The sequence below is a fragment of the Antechinus flavipes genome, chromosome 2 (genome assembly GCF_016432865.1).
Source record: "Antechinus flavipes isolate AdamAnt ecotype Samford, QLD, Australia chromosome 2, AdamAnt_v2, whole genome shotgun sequence".
Lineage (NCBI taxonomy): Eukaryota > Metazoa > Chordata > Mammalia > Dasyuromorphia > Dasyuridae > Antechinus > Antechinus flavipes.
The window spans coordinates 628,854,790-628,869,631 of NC_067399.1; the positions used below are offsets into that span (position 1 = coordinate 628,854,790).

Below are 14,842 nucleotides of genomic sequence, written 5' to 3' on the forward strand. Positions count from 1 at the left end.
GTTATCTAAGTGCATGCTAATATTATTCTTGCTGCATTTCTATAGGAAAAAAACTTAATTGGCTACATCTTTCTTTTTTCTCTTTCAATTGTCTTTTGATATACTTTCTCTCTCTTTCATCCTCAATGTCTTCTCTCTTTCTTATCTGGAATGAACTAACTTACTAAGGCTCTACTACCTGGGCACCTGAGTGGTGCCTCCTATCAGCCTCATATCAGAATTGTCAAAAAGAGCAGTGTTCATGAAGTGTGTGTGTCTGTGTGTGTGTGTGTGTGTGTATACATGCAGAAGCAACCAGTTTTTAATTATTTGAAGTAGTAGAGAACTGATAATTAGCCCTACTGTGTTAACTCAAAGCATTCAATTGACTCAAAAATATGTTTTTTTCACCATCAAATCTCTTACCAGGTTTACAAATAAATGGCAACACTCAGAATCATAACTAACATAGAGCAAATTGCCTAGAGCAAATATGACTTTCCAAAGTCTGGAGATCCAAAACAGCATGTTTACTCCCAGTTACAATGACTGTTTCTACCCATGACCATTATAGCATAGCCACCACTCCTTGAGCTGTCATGGTAGGACAGAAATCAATAAGACCTCAAATCCTGAGTTGTGTGATATTGAAAAAAAATCAGTTAATACTCTATGACTCTACTTTCCTCATTTGTAAAAAGAAGATATTAAACTTAATAGTTTCTAAAATTCTCTTTAGTTCTCAAATTATGTTCCTGGGTTCCATCACATGGTACCGCTTCTTTTGCCGGCCTTCCACCCCACACACAGATCCCCCTTCTACTGGTGAGACTGTCCATCATCTCCCTGGTAGAATGGTAGCAACAACTCCTCAACTGTTTTTGTTTTAGGAGGAAAAAAATGTTTAATTATTGGCTCTTGATTTGAGTTCTAACTCATCTCTCTGCCTTAAGTTATTCTCCTCAAGAATTAGCAAGAAATGTCCTAAAGAGAGACAAAGATGCCAAATAATTTACCAACTACATGGCCAGCCCTCAAATAATCAGGAACCAACTACCCTATCCCCTTTGACTCATCTCCAATGCAATCTCATCCTGCCTTAGCTCAATACTACAATTATCCAGATGCTAGTGAACAGCTGGAAGAATAATAAAGAAAGTAAAAAAGAAAATTATGATCCTGTTTCATGTTTGGAAGATGTATTTGACAGGAGAACCCAGAAAGAAAATGATAGTGTAAGGCTTCAATGATTTCTCGAGGAAATGTTTTCTAAATGATTTATTCCTTTCCTGAGCCTTTGTCTATGAATTTATGCTCTCTTTCTTTTCCTTTCTGGACTGTGGATGAGGAATGGCTTTACTGACAAGCTAGTAAATTTCCCCCATTGCTTCCCCTTAAGAAAAAAAGACAATGAGAGGAAAATGCTTCAAACATTTAATTCAATATGCTGCCATCCCCCTCCTTCTCCAGAATATAAAGCCAAAATGAAAGAGAGGCACAGAGCCTGCAATGATACTTTCCAAGATGAGATTGGTCCTGTTTAAATTAAAATAAATGAATGCAACTTCCGTAGGCTGACTCATACACAAAGGCCCTGGAGAAAATCAGCAGTGCTCATCTGCTTTCCCCCAAACGGGAGCCTGGGTCCTTGAAGTAATCTTGACCACAGAGGACCCCAGGGTTCCAGATTCAGCCCTGCCTCCTCAACCCTGATTGCCCATAAGCCTCCATGACCACCTCAAAGGCATGAGAAGGGTGAAGGAAGGGCGGGATAGGCACTATTCCTGGAAGGCGGAGAAAGTAGAAGATCAACCTCAAGAAATGTTAGAGATGGCTCATCAATATCATTATCATCATCATCATCATCACAATAGCTAGTGTTTATACAGCACCTTCTATGTGTCAGGCACTGTGCTAATAAGTACTTTACAAATATGAACTCACTTGATCCTCAGAACAACCCTGAGAGGTAGGTACTATTATTATCTGCATTTTATAGCTGAGGCAAAGAAAGGTTAAGTGACTTCCCTAGGACTACACAGCTAGTAAGTATCTAAGGCTGGATTTGAGCTTGGTTTTTCTTGCCTCAAAACAAATCAAGTTACCCACTGTACCACCTTCCGTTCATCTAATTCATTCAAGTATTTCTTGATCATTGTTTACTATGGACTGCATTAATCATAGGGATAAATACACAGGAACACTGACCTTGTGGGAAGGACTCAGCAAACAGGCTACTAGGGTGTCAGACTCCCTTTCCAGGATTATTTCACCTTCACACCCTTGCTCCAGCCAAACTCACCAACCTCTGAACTGAACAATTCTGCCTCCATGCCTTACTCCTTCCTCACCCCTACTTTTTAGCTTCCTTCAAAGCCTCAGATTAAATGTCACTTTTTACTTAAAGACTTCCTTGATAGTTGTAATTGTTGGCTCTTACTCCCCTCCATAAATTATCTTGTATTTATTTTTCTGTGTGCATGCCATATACATACAACTAGTAGAAGGTAAGCTCTTTAAAAGCAGGGACTGTTTTCTGTTTTTGTACCTTAACAACTAATACAGTGCCCAGTAGAAAACAGCCCATAATAAACTCTTGATAAATCAAGTAAAGTAATAATAACACATTTTCAGAGCACTTTTGAAGCTCTTTGATATGCATTACCTCAATTTATTCTCACCACCATCTTGTGAGTGAAATTGTACAAGGTTTTTAGATCCATTTTATGGATGAAGAAATCAAGGTTCAGAAAAGTAAAAGGATTATTCAAAGTCACATAGCTAATAGCAAATACAGGACTTGAAATTCATTCTTCTTTCTCTTCCTTTTCTTAAGGCTATAAGCTAGCTTGGGCCATAAAGCTTGTACATCTGAAAGTTAAATAATTAGACAGGAAATATCATGCAGCAGTCTGTGCCAAGTGTCAGACAAGTGGGACAAACAATAAATGCTTATGATTCTAAAGGACGGAGAGATTACTGAGGACTGAAGTAGTTAGGGGAAAATGTATTTAATGGCCAGTTGCCAGTAAACATTCATTTAACTTCCCTCTTTTGTCCCCCTCCCCAATCTTCCTTTCTTCCTTGGAATATCTCCCACCCACCCACCAAGTCTTAACATCACATGACATAAAAATAAGCTTTAAAAAAAATGTCACGCTCCTTCCCTGTCTTCGGTATATTCATACAGAATTTATTACTGTATGAATATATTCCCTGTATTGTCCTCCGAATCCAGAGGGTTTCAACTTCACACTAAACCCAATCTGTTTCCTAGGTCTCTTTATCTAGAAAGCTACCTTGGAATCTCTTGCTCCCTTCAAGGTTCAATCAAGGTATCCCTTCTTTATTTTTTGACTCCCTTTTCAATTGTGAGTGTTCTTCCCTTTATGAAATCACTCAGGTCATCCTCTCTCCAACTCCAGAACTCAGTCACTCTCTCAAAACAAAAGCAATCTGTTAAATTCCGAAACCCCAAAATCAAAGAGAAAATTTTGCAAGAAACAAGGAAAAAACAATCCAAATGTGGTGGACCTACAACTAGAATTGTACAGGACCTATCAGCAGCCACTATAAAAGACCACTGGTCCTGGAAACATATCTACCAACTATCAAAAGAACTAAATCTGTGGCCAAAAATGTCACATCCAGCAAAAACAATTTATAATATTAAATGAAAAAAATATTTAGTGAATCTGTGGATTTTCAGGATTTTCTAACAACCAAATCCATACTTAATGGAAAATTATAAGAGCCAATATCAAAGATCAGTTTCAAGGAACTCAACATGGACAAATTGTTTATTTTTTTTAACATGGGCAATATAGATATACATATGTGTAATATGTTAAAGATTGACAACAACAATAGGGTAGTTCAAAAGAAAGTTTGGGAACGAGTTAAAGTTAAAATAGTAATTATGTTTTACAAATGAAATGCAGAGGAAGACACACAGGTAGTAGAGAGAAGGAAAGCTTGTAGTTCTGAAACCTACTCACATTGGCAATGTATTAAATAAGCAACACCAAATATATACCATGAAGAGTATAGGACCCTCCAAAATCTATAAAAACACTGGTGGGAGGGGTAATAGACGGTGAAGGAAGCAAAGAGTAAGATCCATGTGTGGGGAGAGGTTAAGTAATAGCAAGTCAAGGAGAAGAATTAAAGCAGAGAGTCAGTAGGGATAGAAAAGATATGTGTGTGCATGTGTGTATGTATGTATCCACATATGTATACATAAATATATCATTTCTTAATTATAGCCTGCTTTGGAGCGGGGAATGAAAGGGAGAAAAAAAGAATAAAGTAAACAAGGCATGTAGCAGAGAACAAAAGAACAATTTACAAAGGAGTAAAGAAAAGATGAACAGTCATGAACATAATTTCTTCTACTAATATAAATACACTTTCTTGAACTAGTAATTTGTTGTAATATTTTGTATTCTCCCTGATGTTCTGCTGGGCACATCACAAGGTTCCGTTTTGTTTTGTTTTATTTTGTTTTGTATTCCTTTTCTGTTTTTCTTTTTTCTTATTCTGTTTTTTTTTTTAATAAATTTTTTAAAAAGAGTCAATCTTCACAAAAATTATGCTAACATTTAGTTTTTATCCCCAGTGCCAAGAAGGCAGCAAGGGAATTCCATAATATACAAAGCTCTGGACTTAGTATCATGAAGACCCGAGTCCAAATGTGACTTTAAATACTTACTATTGGATGGCTGAATGACCCTGGGGGCAAAATGCTTAACCTCCTTCTGCCTCTATTTCCATTAAATAGGGATAGTAATAACAGCATCCACCTCTCAGAGTTATGAAGCTAAAATGAGATAATATTTGTAAAGTTTGCTGTAATATCTTTCATATTTGGATAAGATGACAGAAAAAGATAATGATAATTGTTGGAGAGGATATGGGCAACCTGGGGCATTAATATATTGTTGGTGGAGTTGTGAATTGATCCAACCATTCTGGAGAGCAATTTCGAACTATGCTCCCAAAGCTATCAAAGTGTGCATATCCTTTCATGCAGCAGTATCTCTACTATGCCTGTATCCCTAAGAAATCATGAAAAAGGGAAAAAGCAGCCCTTTTTATAGTGGCAAAGAACTGGAAAGTGAGTGGATGTCCATCAGTTGGAGAATGGCTGAATAAGTTATGGTATGTGAATGAAATAGACTATCATTGTTCTATAAGAAATGATCAATAGGATGATTCAGAGAGGCCTGGAGAGACTTACATGAACTGATGCTAAGTAAAGTAAGTAGAACCTAGAGAATATAATACACAGCAACAACAAGATTATGTTTAACACATGTTGGATTATTTGCCATCTAGGGAGAGCATGGGGGGAAAGAAAGGGAAAATTTGGAACACAAGGTTTTTCAAGGGTGAATGTTAACAGATTATCCATGCATAGATTTTGAAAAGAAAAAGCATTTATTTAAAAAAATTATGTTCTGATCAATTGTAATGAATTTGACTCTTTTCACAATGAGGTGATTCAGGTGATTCAATCCAATGGACTTGTTATGGAGAGAGCCATCTACTTCCAGAGAGAGGGCTATGGGAACTGTGTGGGTCACAATATAATATTTTCACCTTTTTTGTTGTTCTTTGTGTAAAGGGCCAGAGTTCCTGCCCTTTATACTTTGCTTGCTTTTTGTTTTCTTTCACCTTATAGCACTATATATATGCTATCTATTACTAAGATAGTCTCTGTGGTCCTAGGCCCGTCCCTAAATACCAAATTCCTGGAGAACCACTGAGCTGGGAACAGACTAAATGTGCCAACAAGTTCCCTAGTCTATCCAACAGAGCCTTTCAAATTTTATCACTTCCTGCTGATGGCTCATAATTCATCATAAATATAAAGTTAACATCTTGTATATCTTCAATATCAGTTTCCTTATCTGCAAAAGAAGAACATTGAACTAAAAAGCAGCAGCTCTCAACCTTTGAACCCTACTGTCAGTCCAGTGAAGTCTGTGGACTCCTCATAATAATGTGTTTTAAATGCATAGAATTATAAAAGAAACCAATTTTATTGAAATAAAGATATATTTTTGGCCAACCAAGTTTAGTGACTCTCGGAAATTCATCCATGGATCCCAAACTAAGAATCCTTAAACTAAGATCTCTTCCAACTCTAACATTTTCTGATTTTATCTTAATTTTGTCCTTTTTGTTTTTGAGTTAGCTATGATTGAAGTCATATTTCTTCTGTTGTGCTAGTTTCCACCCACTCCCCCACAGAGTAGGATGTTTAAATAATAACCTTATCAGTGAAGGCAATTCAACCACTATTTTCTTTTACCAAGTCCAGCTCATCCTTCAGGCCCTTCCTTCTGCTGATCATGAACTGTCTAGCTAAATGAGGGAAAAATCAATAGACTGAAATAAGCTAGACTTCTATAGATCACTCAAAATGGATGATTACAAAGATTTTCTTATGACTGGCACTCAGAGCCTGGAATAGCAATTCATCTCAAGTTCTTTAGGCTCCCAGGGAGAATGGGTTTTGATTATAATTTAATTGAATAGATGCTTATTTTGTGCTTAGCATTGTGCTAGATGTTGTGAGAAAAATAGGAAAATATGTCCTTTGCAATTCCTAAGTTGGAAAGGATAATAATGACATCATCTGCTTTGTGTGGTACTTTCTACATTTTACTTCATTTGATCCTCTCAATAATCTTGTGAGACAGGTAATAATATTCACATTGTACAGTTGAGAAAATTGAAACTCTGGATGTAGTTGTACAGATTTTAATGAGAGATTGTGAGACTCCATCAAAAAGCATCTGACCCCAAATCTAGTGTAATTTTCATTATAAGAATCAGAAAATTGGAAGGGACTATAGGGGTCATATATTCCAATATCCTACTTATTCAGGAATATTTTCTATGTCAGTTGACCTAGTGGGGGGAAAGTTCCAAGGAAATTTATTTTACTTCAATGAAAAAAATAGTTCCAATTTTCTATCCATCTCCTACTTCTATACCTTTGTAAACAGGAAACAATGAATAGGGAATGACAAGTAGGTCAGAAATTTCTAAATCAGTAGGAGGTTGGAATGATTCTTTACATTAAGGCAAAATATATTTTCCTGGAACTTTTACCTGCTAGCTTTATTTCTGCCTTCTGGGGCAATACAAGAACAATATATTTTCTTTCTCCCACGAGACAATCAAAGATATATTAAGATAGCAATAATGTCCTTCCCAATGCTTCTCTCTTCTGGTCTCAATATTCAAGCTAAAATCATTCATTTTCCCTTCAACTGATCCCTAAATGATATGATTATGAATTAGGTATACTATGATATAAATGTATAACAAATTCATGAAACAAAATCCAATCTGATTTAAGCATTTATTAACTAATTATTTATTTATTAATTATCACCTGTTAAGGAACAGGTCAATTCTCCTAGAGCCTTTTCACCCCTGAAGGAGTTGCAAAGCAGCCTTTACTGACACAGATGTTGTTTGTGGATTGGGAATGAAATAAGTTGGAGGCAAGAGGGAAGAGGAGACAGATCAAGGAATGCACCTGCCTCTCAGTCTCCCTGTATTGTTATCATCCTCTCATATTTGAAGGGATTCATTCTGCTGGTCAGAATTAGATCCCCAGCAGCCACTAGGTGATTGCTCCCTTAACAAATAGGCATTTGTTAAGCACTTACTGTCTGATTGATACTATACTAAGTGCTTCATGAATATTACCTCACTTGACATCAAACAAACAAGATTCCCTGCCTTCATGGAGCTTACTTTTAACTAGGAAGTATATTGGAAAACTAACAATCAACCAACAAAGATGGGTTAGCACATGTCACACTGAAAAATAGAAAAAAAAAACAACACAACAGAACTTTGGTTCTCCAATATTCAAAGGTTTCTGACCCTTCACTCGCTATATGGCTATCTTGTTTTTAAAAGCTTCCATCATATAGAATAGGGACTACCTGTGTTTTCCTTGGTATAGAGAATTCCCATTTGAAAACAGACCCTTAACCAATGAATATTCTCTTACAAGAACTTAGAAATATGCCTAGTACATTGACTGAAAGGGTCTGATTGCCAGAGTCTGGACCAGCCAGAGGCAGGTAAGTGGTACAAGGGATAGAGTACTGGTATTGGATTCTGGAAGACCGGAGTTCAAAATGACCTCAGATACTTACTAGCTATGTGACCCTGGGCAAGTCGCTCAACTCATGCCTATCTCAGATTCCTCAATTGTAAAATGAGGATAATAATAAGGCCATCTCCAAGGATTGTTTTAAGTATCAAAGGAAATAATTGTAAGTGCTTAACATAGTGCCCAGCACATAGCAAGCTTGTGATAAATTCTTGTACCAAAGGTAGGATTTAAAGCCAATTCTTCCTGGCCATGAGACCAGCCTTCTACCCATTATACTATGATGCTTTTCTTTTGTAAATAGCATGTTCCAATTGGCAGAAGAATTCCTGCCTGTTATTTTCTTTTTGCTCAACTTTTTATTATTATTATTATACTAAAGAGTCTTACGACATTAGGGAAGTGTGCCATATGGGAACTACTAGTGATATAAAATATACACAGTATCGGTACTTTTTATAATAATTGATTCAAATAATAACAAGCACTGTTTCTCAGTAAATTAATGATTATAGGATACAAACAAACGGTCCTCAAAGGGACAAATCCAAATTATCAATAACATGAAAAATATTGAAAATCACAAATAACTAGAGAAGTGGAAATTCAAGTAATTCTGAAGTTGTTTCACATTCATTAGGCTGATAAAAATGACAATAGTGAAAAATTGTAATTATTGGAAGAACTATGGGGAAAACAGGAATATTGATATACTTTTGGTAGAGCTGTACTTGCTCTAGTCATTCTGAAAAGCAATTTCGAACTATGACCACAAAGTCACAAAAACTATACATGGTTCACCAATCATGACTAACTAGACTTATACCACAGATTATAGAAAGAAGAAAAGATCCCAACACGTATTAAACTATTTATAGTTAACTTTTTTGTTGTAGCAAAGAATCGGATATTATGCAAGTTTCCATCAACTGAAGAATGACTAAACAAATTGTGAATGTGATGGAAAATGGCTACACTGCAAGAAATAGTGAAAGGGATCATTTCAGAGAAATCTGGGATGACTCATGAAAGAGATGCAAAGTAAAGTAAGCAAAACCAGAAAAATCATGTATACAGTAAAATAAATAAATAAATAACAAAACAAAAACAAACAAAAAAATTTGTAAAGAAAAACAAATTTGAAAGAGCTAAGAATTCTAATTCATAAAATGACTGATCATTATTACCAAAGGCCACAGATGAAGCATGTTACTCACGGATATAGCTGTTCTGAGGGTCACGGTCCTTTCTGAAGATACAAAACAATCCACTCTTGTTCTGTCCTGGAGGCCAAGGCTGGACAGACACTGAATACCAGCCATGATCTCTATAAAACTCACTCCAGCTGTGTATGAAAAAAATTAAATAAGTATATTTCTCATTTGAACACTCAACTTGTGCATTCATCACATGTAGTAACTAAATTTGGGTGAGCAAAAATGGTAGCCTCCTTTCTTCAACAGAATCTGAAATTACTCTGGCTACTGCTTAAAAAGAAAGGAAAAAAAATCTCATTGAACTTTTTTGGAAATATCATTCATTTCTCTCCTTCAGTTCATGATATTAAACTCTTAGAAAGGGGAATCTACACTTCCTGCCTCTCCTTCCTTATGACAAAGTGTCAACCTCTTATTACCTGCTTCCAGTCCCCAACACTCTACTGAAACTGCCCACTACAAGGTTACTAGTTATCTCTTAATTGATTGCTCTGGTGGTTACTACTCAAATTCTCTAAGTTATATCAATATCTGTGCCTGTGGAGAAATTGTAGAACCACAGGAACTAGAAGGGGCTTCCAAAGTAACCTGTTTCAAATTCTTCCAAATACTTATCTCTACTATATTCCCTTGATTCAATAAGGCAGATTTATGGCTTCTAAATTTCCTTAGACAGCCCACTCCACTATGGGATAATGCTAATTTATTAGGGAGAATGGAATCTCAGACTAACTGGTCCAAGTTCATCCATGGCTACTAAATGGTAATGCTAATTACTTTAACATTCAGGTATAATAATTCCAAATTAGCGATTGTGAAGTGGCCCCCTGCTGGGTTTGAGATTAGGAAAATGCTTCTTCCAGACTTCAAATTCAGCCTCAGACACTTTCTAGCTGTGTGACCCTGGGCAAATCACTTAACCCTAAAGGCCACAGTTTCCTTGTCGGTAAAATGAGTTGAAGAAGGCAATGACAAACCATTCCAATATTTCTGCCAAGAAAATCCCCAAATGGGGCCATGAAATTTTGATCACACCTGAAAATGACTCAACAATAGCAGCGTAAATAGCCGCAGCAATGATTACAAATTCACTTCCGCATTTCTCCTAACAAAACAATACCCCAAACATTCTATGTCCTTTTCTTTCTGGCCTTGATTCTTCAGAAGTAGATATTTCAAGAGTGCTTCCTTCAGAAGCCTGGCTTTATTGCTTAGGTGTTTGTGCTCTGGTTACATGTTTCCTATTATACCATGGAGCTTCTTCATTCGATAGTCTTGTTAAATAAGCGGGCTAGATATTACTGTACCCATTTTACATGTCTTATCCAGGAAACAGAAGATTATAGAGCTAAGCTAAGAAACAGTACCTTGGTTTTCTACCTCTTACCAATCTTCTCTACACCACGCTGCTCTCTCTAGCTGATTGTTCTCTCAGTGGGACTGAAGTATGTTGATATGGCCAAAGAGGTAAAAGACAAATGAGAAGGAAAACAGAAGCCACCTTTAACTTGCCTGAGTCATCTGAAAGCAAGGAAAAACAGGAGGCAATTTATCCATTAGGCCTCTACCCTTTCCAATTGGGGAAACAGAATTTTGGTCTCCTAACTATCCTGAGGCCAAAATCAAATCAACACCACAAAAGCTGGAGGAGGAAATGGAGCTGCTGGAAATAAATGGGATCATTAGGAAAAGGAAGCAAAGACAGGGACAAATTGAGCGCTGAAATCACCTTGGGCAATGAATGCTAGGCTAGCCCCACTGCTTCCAGTGATCCTTCAATCTTGCTCTGCTCTGAATCACAGCTTACTAACCGCTTTTCCTAACTTTCTCTCTTTTCAAGCCCCCATCACTCTCTCTCACCAGATGGCCCTACCCTTGCTTTAATGGGAAAATTCAAGGACAATCCATTATGAGTCCCTTCAACTCCCCCTACTCGGCACATAAAATCCCTCTGCATCTACATTCAGTATCTCTTTACTGCAGTCTCTGAGGAAGAGATATTTCTCCTTGCCTATTCCCTTTTCTTGTGCTCTCAATCCTATTCTCCAGCTCTTCCTGAAGTTCATCCTGTTTTTCCTTTTCTCATTCACTACAATTCAATAGACATTTATTAATTAGGTTCTTATAAACAAAAGACAGCATGATAAGCAGCACTGAGGATACAAGGACAAAAAGAAAAACAATTCTTTGCCTTCAGAAAGTTTTTATTCTACTAAATAATTGAAAAACATAAATTCAAAAAATGTGAAAAGGAAGAAGCCATTTATAACAGAAGGATCAGGAAATGCTTCTAGGAGGAAGTGCCACTGGGGTGAGCCTTGAAAGAAGATATTAACCTTATATGAGTCCAGTATCTCAACAAGCTTTTATTATTAAGTCTCATTCCATTCAAGGAATTATGCTATGTGGTTTCAAAAACCATTTTTAGCTCTGGCATTATGCATTGCCCATTTCTATCCCTAACATGGACTCTAAAGTAACCCTACACCTAAAGCAGCCCCTGCCCCTAACTCTGAACCCCACCTAAACCCATTTGACTCAAGGGTGTTCAGTCCTAGTTTAGCCTTTTAAAAAATTTCAAATTTTTTCAATCAAAAAGCATTTATTTTTTCTCCTTTCCATCTCCCCTCCTCATTAGAAAAAGAGAACAGCAAAACCCTCGCATAATTAACCAAAACTAATTCATGCATTGGCCATGTCCAAAAACATAATGTCATTCTGCATTTTGAATTCTTTACTTCTTTGTGGATTATTTCTCTGAAGACTAAATATCTCTTAATACTAAGAGATTTTTTTGTTTGTTTGTCTGTTTCCCCCAGGGACTGCAACCTGCTACATATGAAAGATCCCCAGCAGATAAAGTAGAGAAGTGAATCTAAGAGCATGCTAAATTTACCTGGAAAATACCCCCAACAGCCCCTTCATTCTTACAAATGATATTGAGGTCCCTGAGAACAGGATGGCATTTTTTTTTTAATCTACCATTGATAAACATGCATGGCCATTTCTAGAGCCATTCAGCTAATCTAGATTGTTTTACTATCTTCCCTCTTCACATTATGATCATGTTCTGGTCCTTCCCATCTTAACAACAACAATAAAAAACCCTTAACCCAATCAATGCAGCCATCCTGTCTTCCAGGCATCAGAAAAGAAGCCAATAAATAGGGAAAGAATGAAATTTAGGGAACACACACACACACCACATCAAAAGAGAGAGAGCAAATCTTTAATCTGTCCACATCCCCTGGTTACCTTCCTACTGCCCACAAATACTTTCATGTCTTTCCTTAAAAAAAAAAAAAAATCCTTTTGCTATGTACTAGCTTATCTCCTCCCCTTCAGTAAACTGCTTGAAAATACTATCTAAAAGCCATTCTCTACTTGGTCAAAGTACATAAACAGTAAGTTTTCCAAAGAAAGCAAACTCTTAAATGGCCACACGGAAAAAAATGCCTGAAAATTACTGATAGATGCAAATTAAAGTAACTCTGAGATCTGACCTCACACCCATCAGACTGATAAATATGACATAAAAAGGAAAGGACTAATGTTGGTGGATCTGTGAGAGAAGAGACACATAAATGCACAGAACTGTTGGAGTTGTGAAGTGGTTCTGCCATTCTGGGAAGCTTTTTGGAACTATGCCTCCAAAGTGACTAAACTGTGTGTTTCCCATTGACTTGTATTACCCTATTAGGCTTATATTGCAAAAAAGATCAAGAAAAAGAAAAATAACTCATCTGGCAAATACACACACACACATACACACACACACACACATTATTTATAGAAGTTTTTTTTTGTAGTGACAAAGAACTAGAAACTAAAGGGGAATCCATTACATGGAGGATGGCTGAACAAATTAAATATTATTGCATTGTAAGAAATTACAATAGAATTGACTTCAGAGAAAGTTGGAAAGACTTATATAACGTGAATTGGAGTGAAGTGAGCAGAACCAAGAAAACATATGTATACTGTAATAACAGTATTGTAAAGACAGATAAATGGCTTTGAAAGCCATGGGAACTCTGATCAATACAACAAACCACGAAAATTTCAGTGGATCCAGTCATGCTACCCATCATTTTGACAGAAACAGAACATATTCAAGGTGAAGAATGAGAAATGCATTTTTGAATATGAACAATGTGGGAATTTGCATTGATTTCCTATACATAATTGTAAAATGATTTTTTTTTACTTTTTTTACAGTAAAGGGGAAATAAGAAAAAAAATGAATGCTTATGGATTGAAAAAAAAGTTTTTGAAGCTATCTATACTTAAAGTTTTTACTTCCTCTTTTCAAGTCTTTCCCCACTTCAATCAATCCTGGAAAACCAAGTACCAAAGTGATTTTCCAAGTAGGTATGGTGATTTCCTACCAGTCACTCACCTACTCAATAAACAATAATGCCTCCTTCCACTTTCACTTCCTTTGTTTGACCTTTGAGACAAACTGAGTTGTCCTAAAATTCCAGAGCTTTCTTATACTTTATTACAGATTTACATACCTCCATACTGTTCCTTTTCCATCTCTGTGCCTTTGAACTAACTGGAACAATACCCTCCATGCCTGGAATGCTCTTCCTCCTTACCTCTGCCTCTTAAAATTCCTCCTTAATATTAAGACTCAGCTCAAATTTCACTTTCTGTAGAAGGCAGGGCTATTTCTGCCTTTTTTGTATCCTTTTTCAGAGGTCACTTTTTCAGAGGTATCCATTTGGTGTTTTCTTGGCAAAAATACTGAAATGATTTGCCATTTTACAGATGAAGAACATTTTCCAGCTCATTTTACAGATGAAGAACTGAAATAAACAGAATTAAGTGACTTATTCAGGGTCACACAGCTAGTAAGTATCTGAGACCAGATTTGAACTCAAGAAGATGAGTCTTCTTGATTCCAGACTCTGTGCACTATGGCACTACTTAGCTTTAATGGTATATAGTAAGCACTCATGTTTTTTGGCTATTTGGTACATGGTAAACACTTAAATGCTTGATTCATGATTTAAGGTTTCCCAAAGTTTTAGTCCATAAACTATTCCTTCTCCTACATTTGCTTTCCAACCAGACTAAGAAGCTCAAGTAGTCACCCCTGAAATTGATGTTCTATCTCCAGCTTCCATTTAGTCACAGGAGTCCACCTCAGTACCTAGACTTTACTCACTCCTGTCTTAAATAGTCACCTGAGACATTGAGAAATTAAATAATTTGCCCAGAATCACATAGCCATATGTATAAAGGTTAGGACTTGAATATAAAGGTTATATCTTTTTGCCTAGAAGATCAGCTCTACCCACTATGTCAGCTGTTTTTCTAGTTTGTATATGATAGAATCTTGATATTTGTTAAATTAAATTAGATCCAAGAAGCCCCAACTGAATGACTTTTTTGTTGGGAATGTTTTATATGACAGCAATAATTTGGCTATGATTAGACTAGAATTCCTTGGAAGCTTTTTCAAACTCTGGGATTCTGTGGTTCTATTTGGTGGCTG

General features: G+C 36.5%; 1 protein-coding gene across 2 annotated transcripts in view; it reads right to left on the bottom strand.

Annotated features, from left to right (window-relative positions):
• The window catches only part of LOC127551861 (heparan-alpha-glucosaminide N-acetyltransferase-like), a 428,410-nt gene that overhangs the window by 377,706 nt on the left and 35,862 nt on the right, over nt 1-14,842 (bottom strand). For both annotated transcript variants that reach the window (XM_051981996.1, XM_051981995.1), the window contains exon 4: nt 9,340-9,467. In XM_051981996.1, the coding sequence (XP_051837956.1) occupies nt 9,340-9,467 (128 nt within the window). The remainder of the gene's footprint in view (nt 1-9,339; nt 9,468-14,842) is intronic.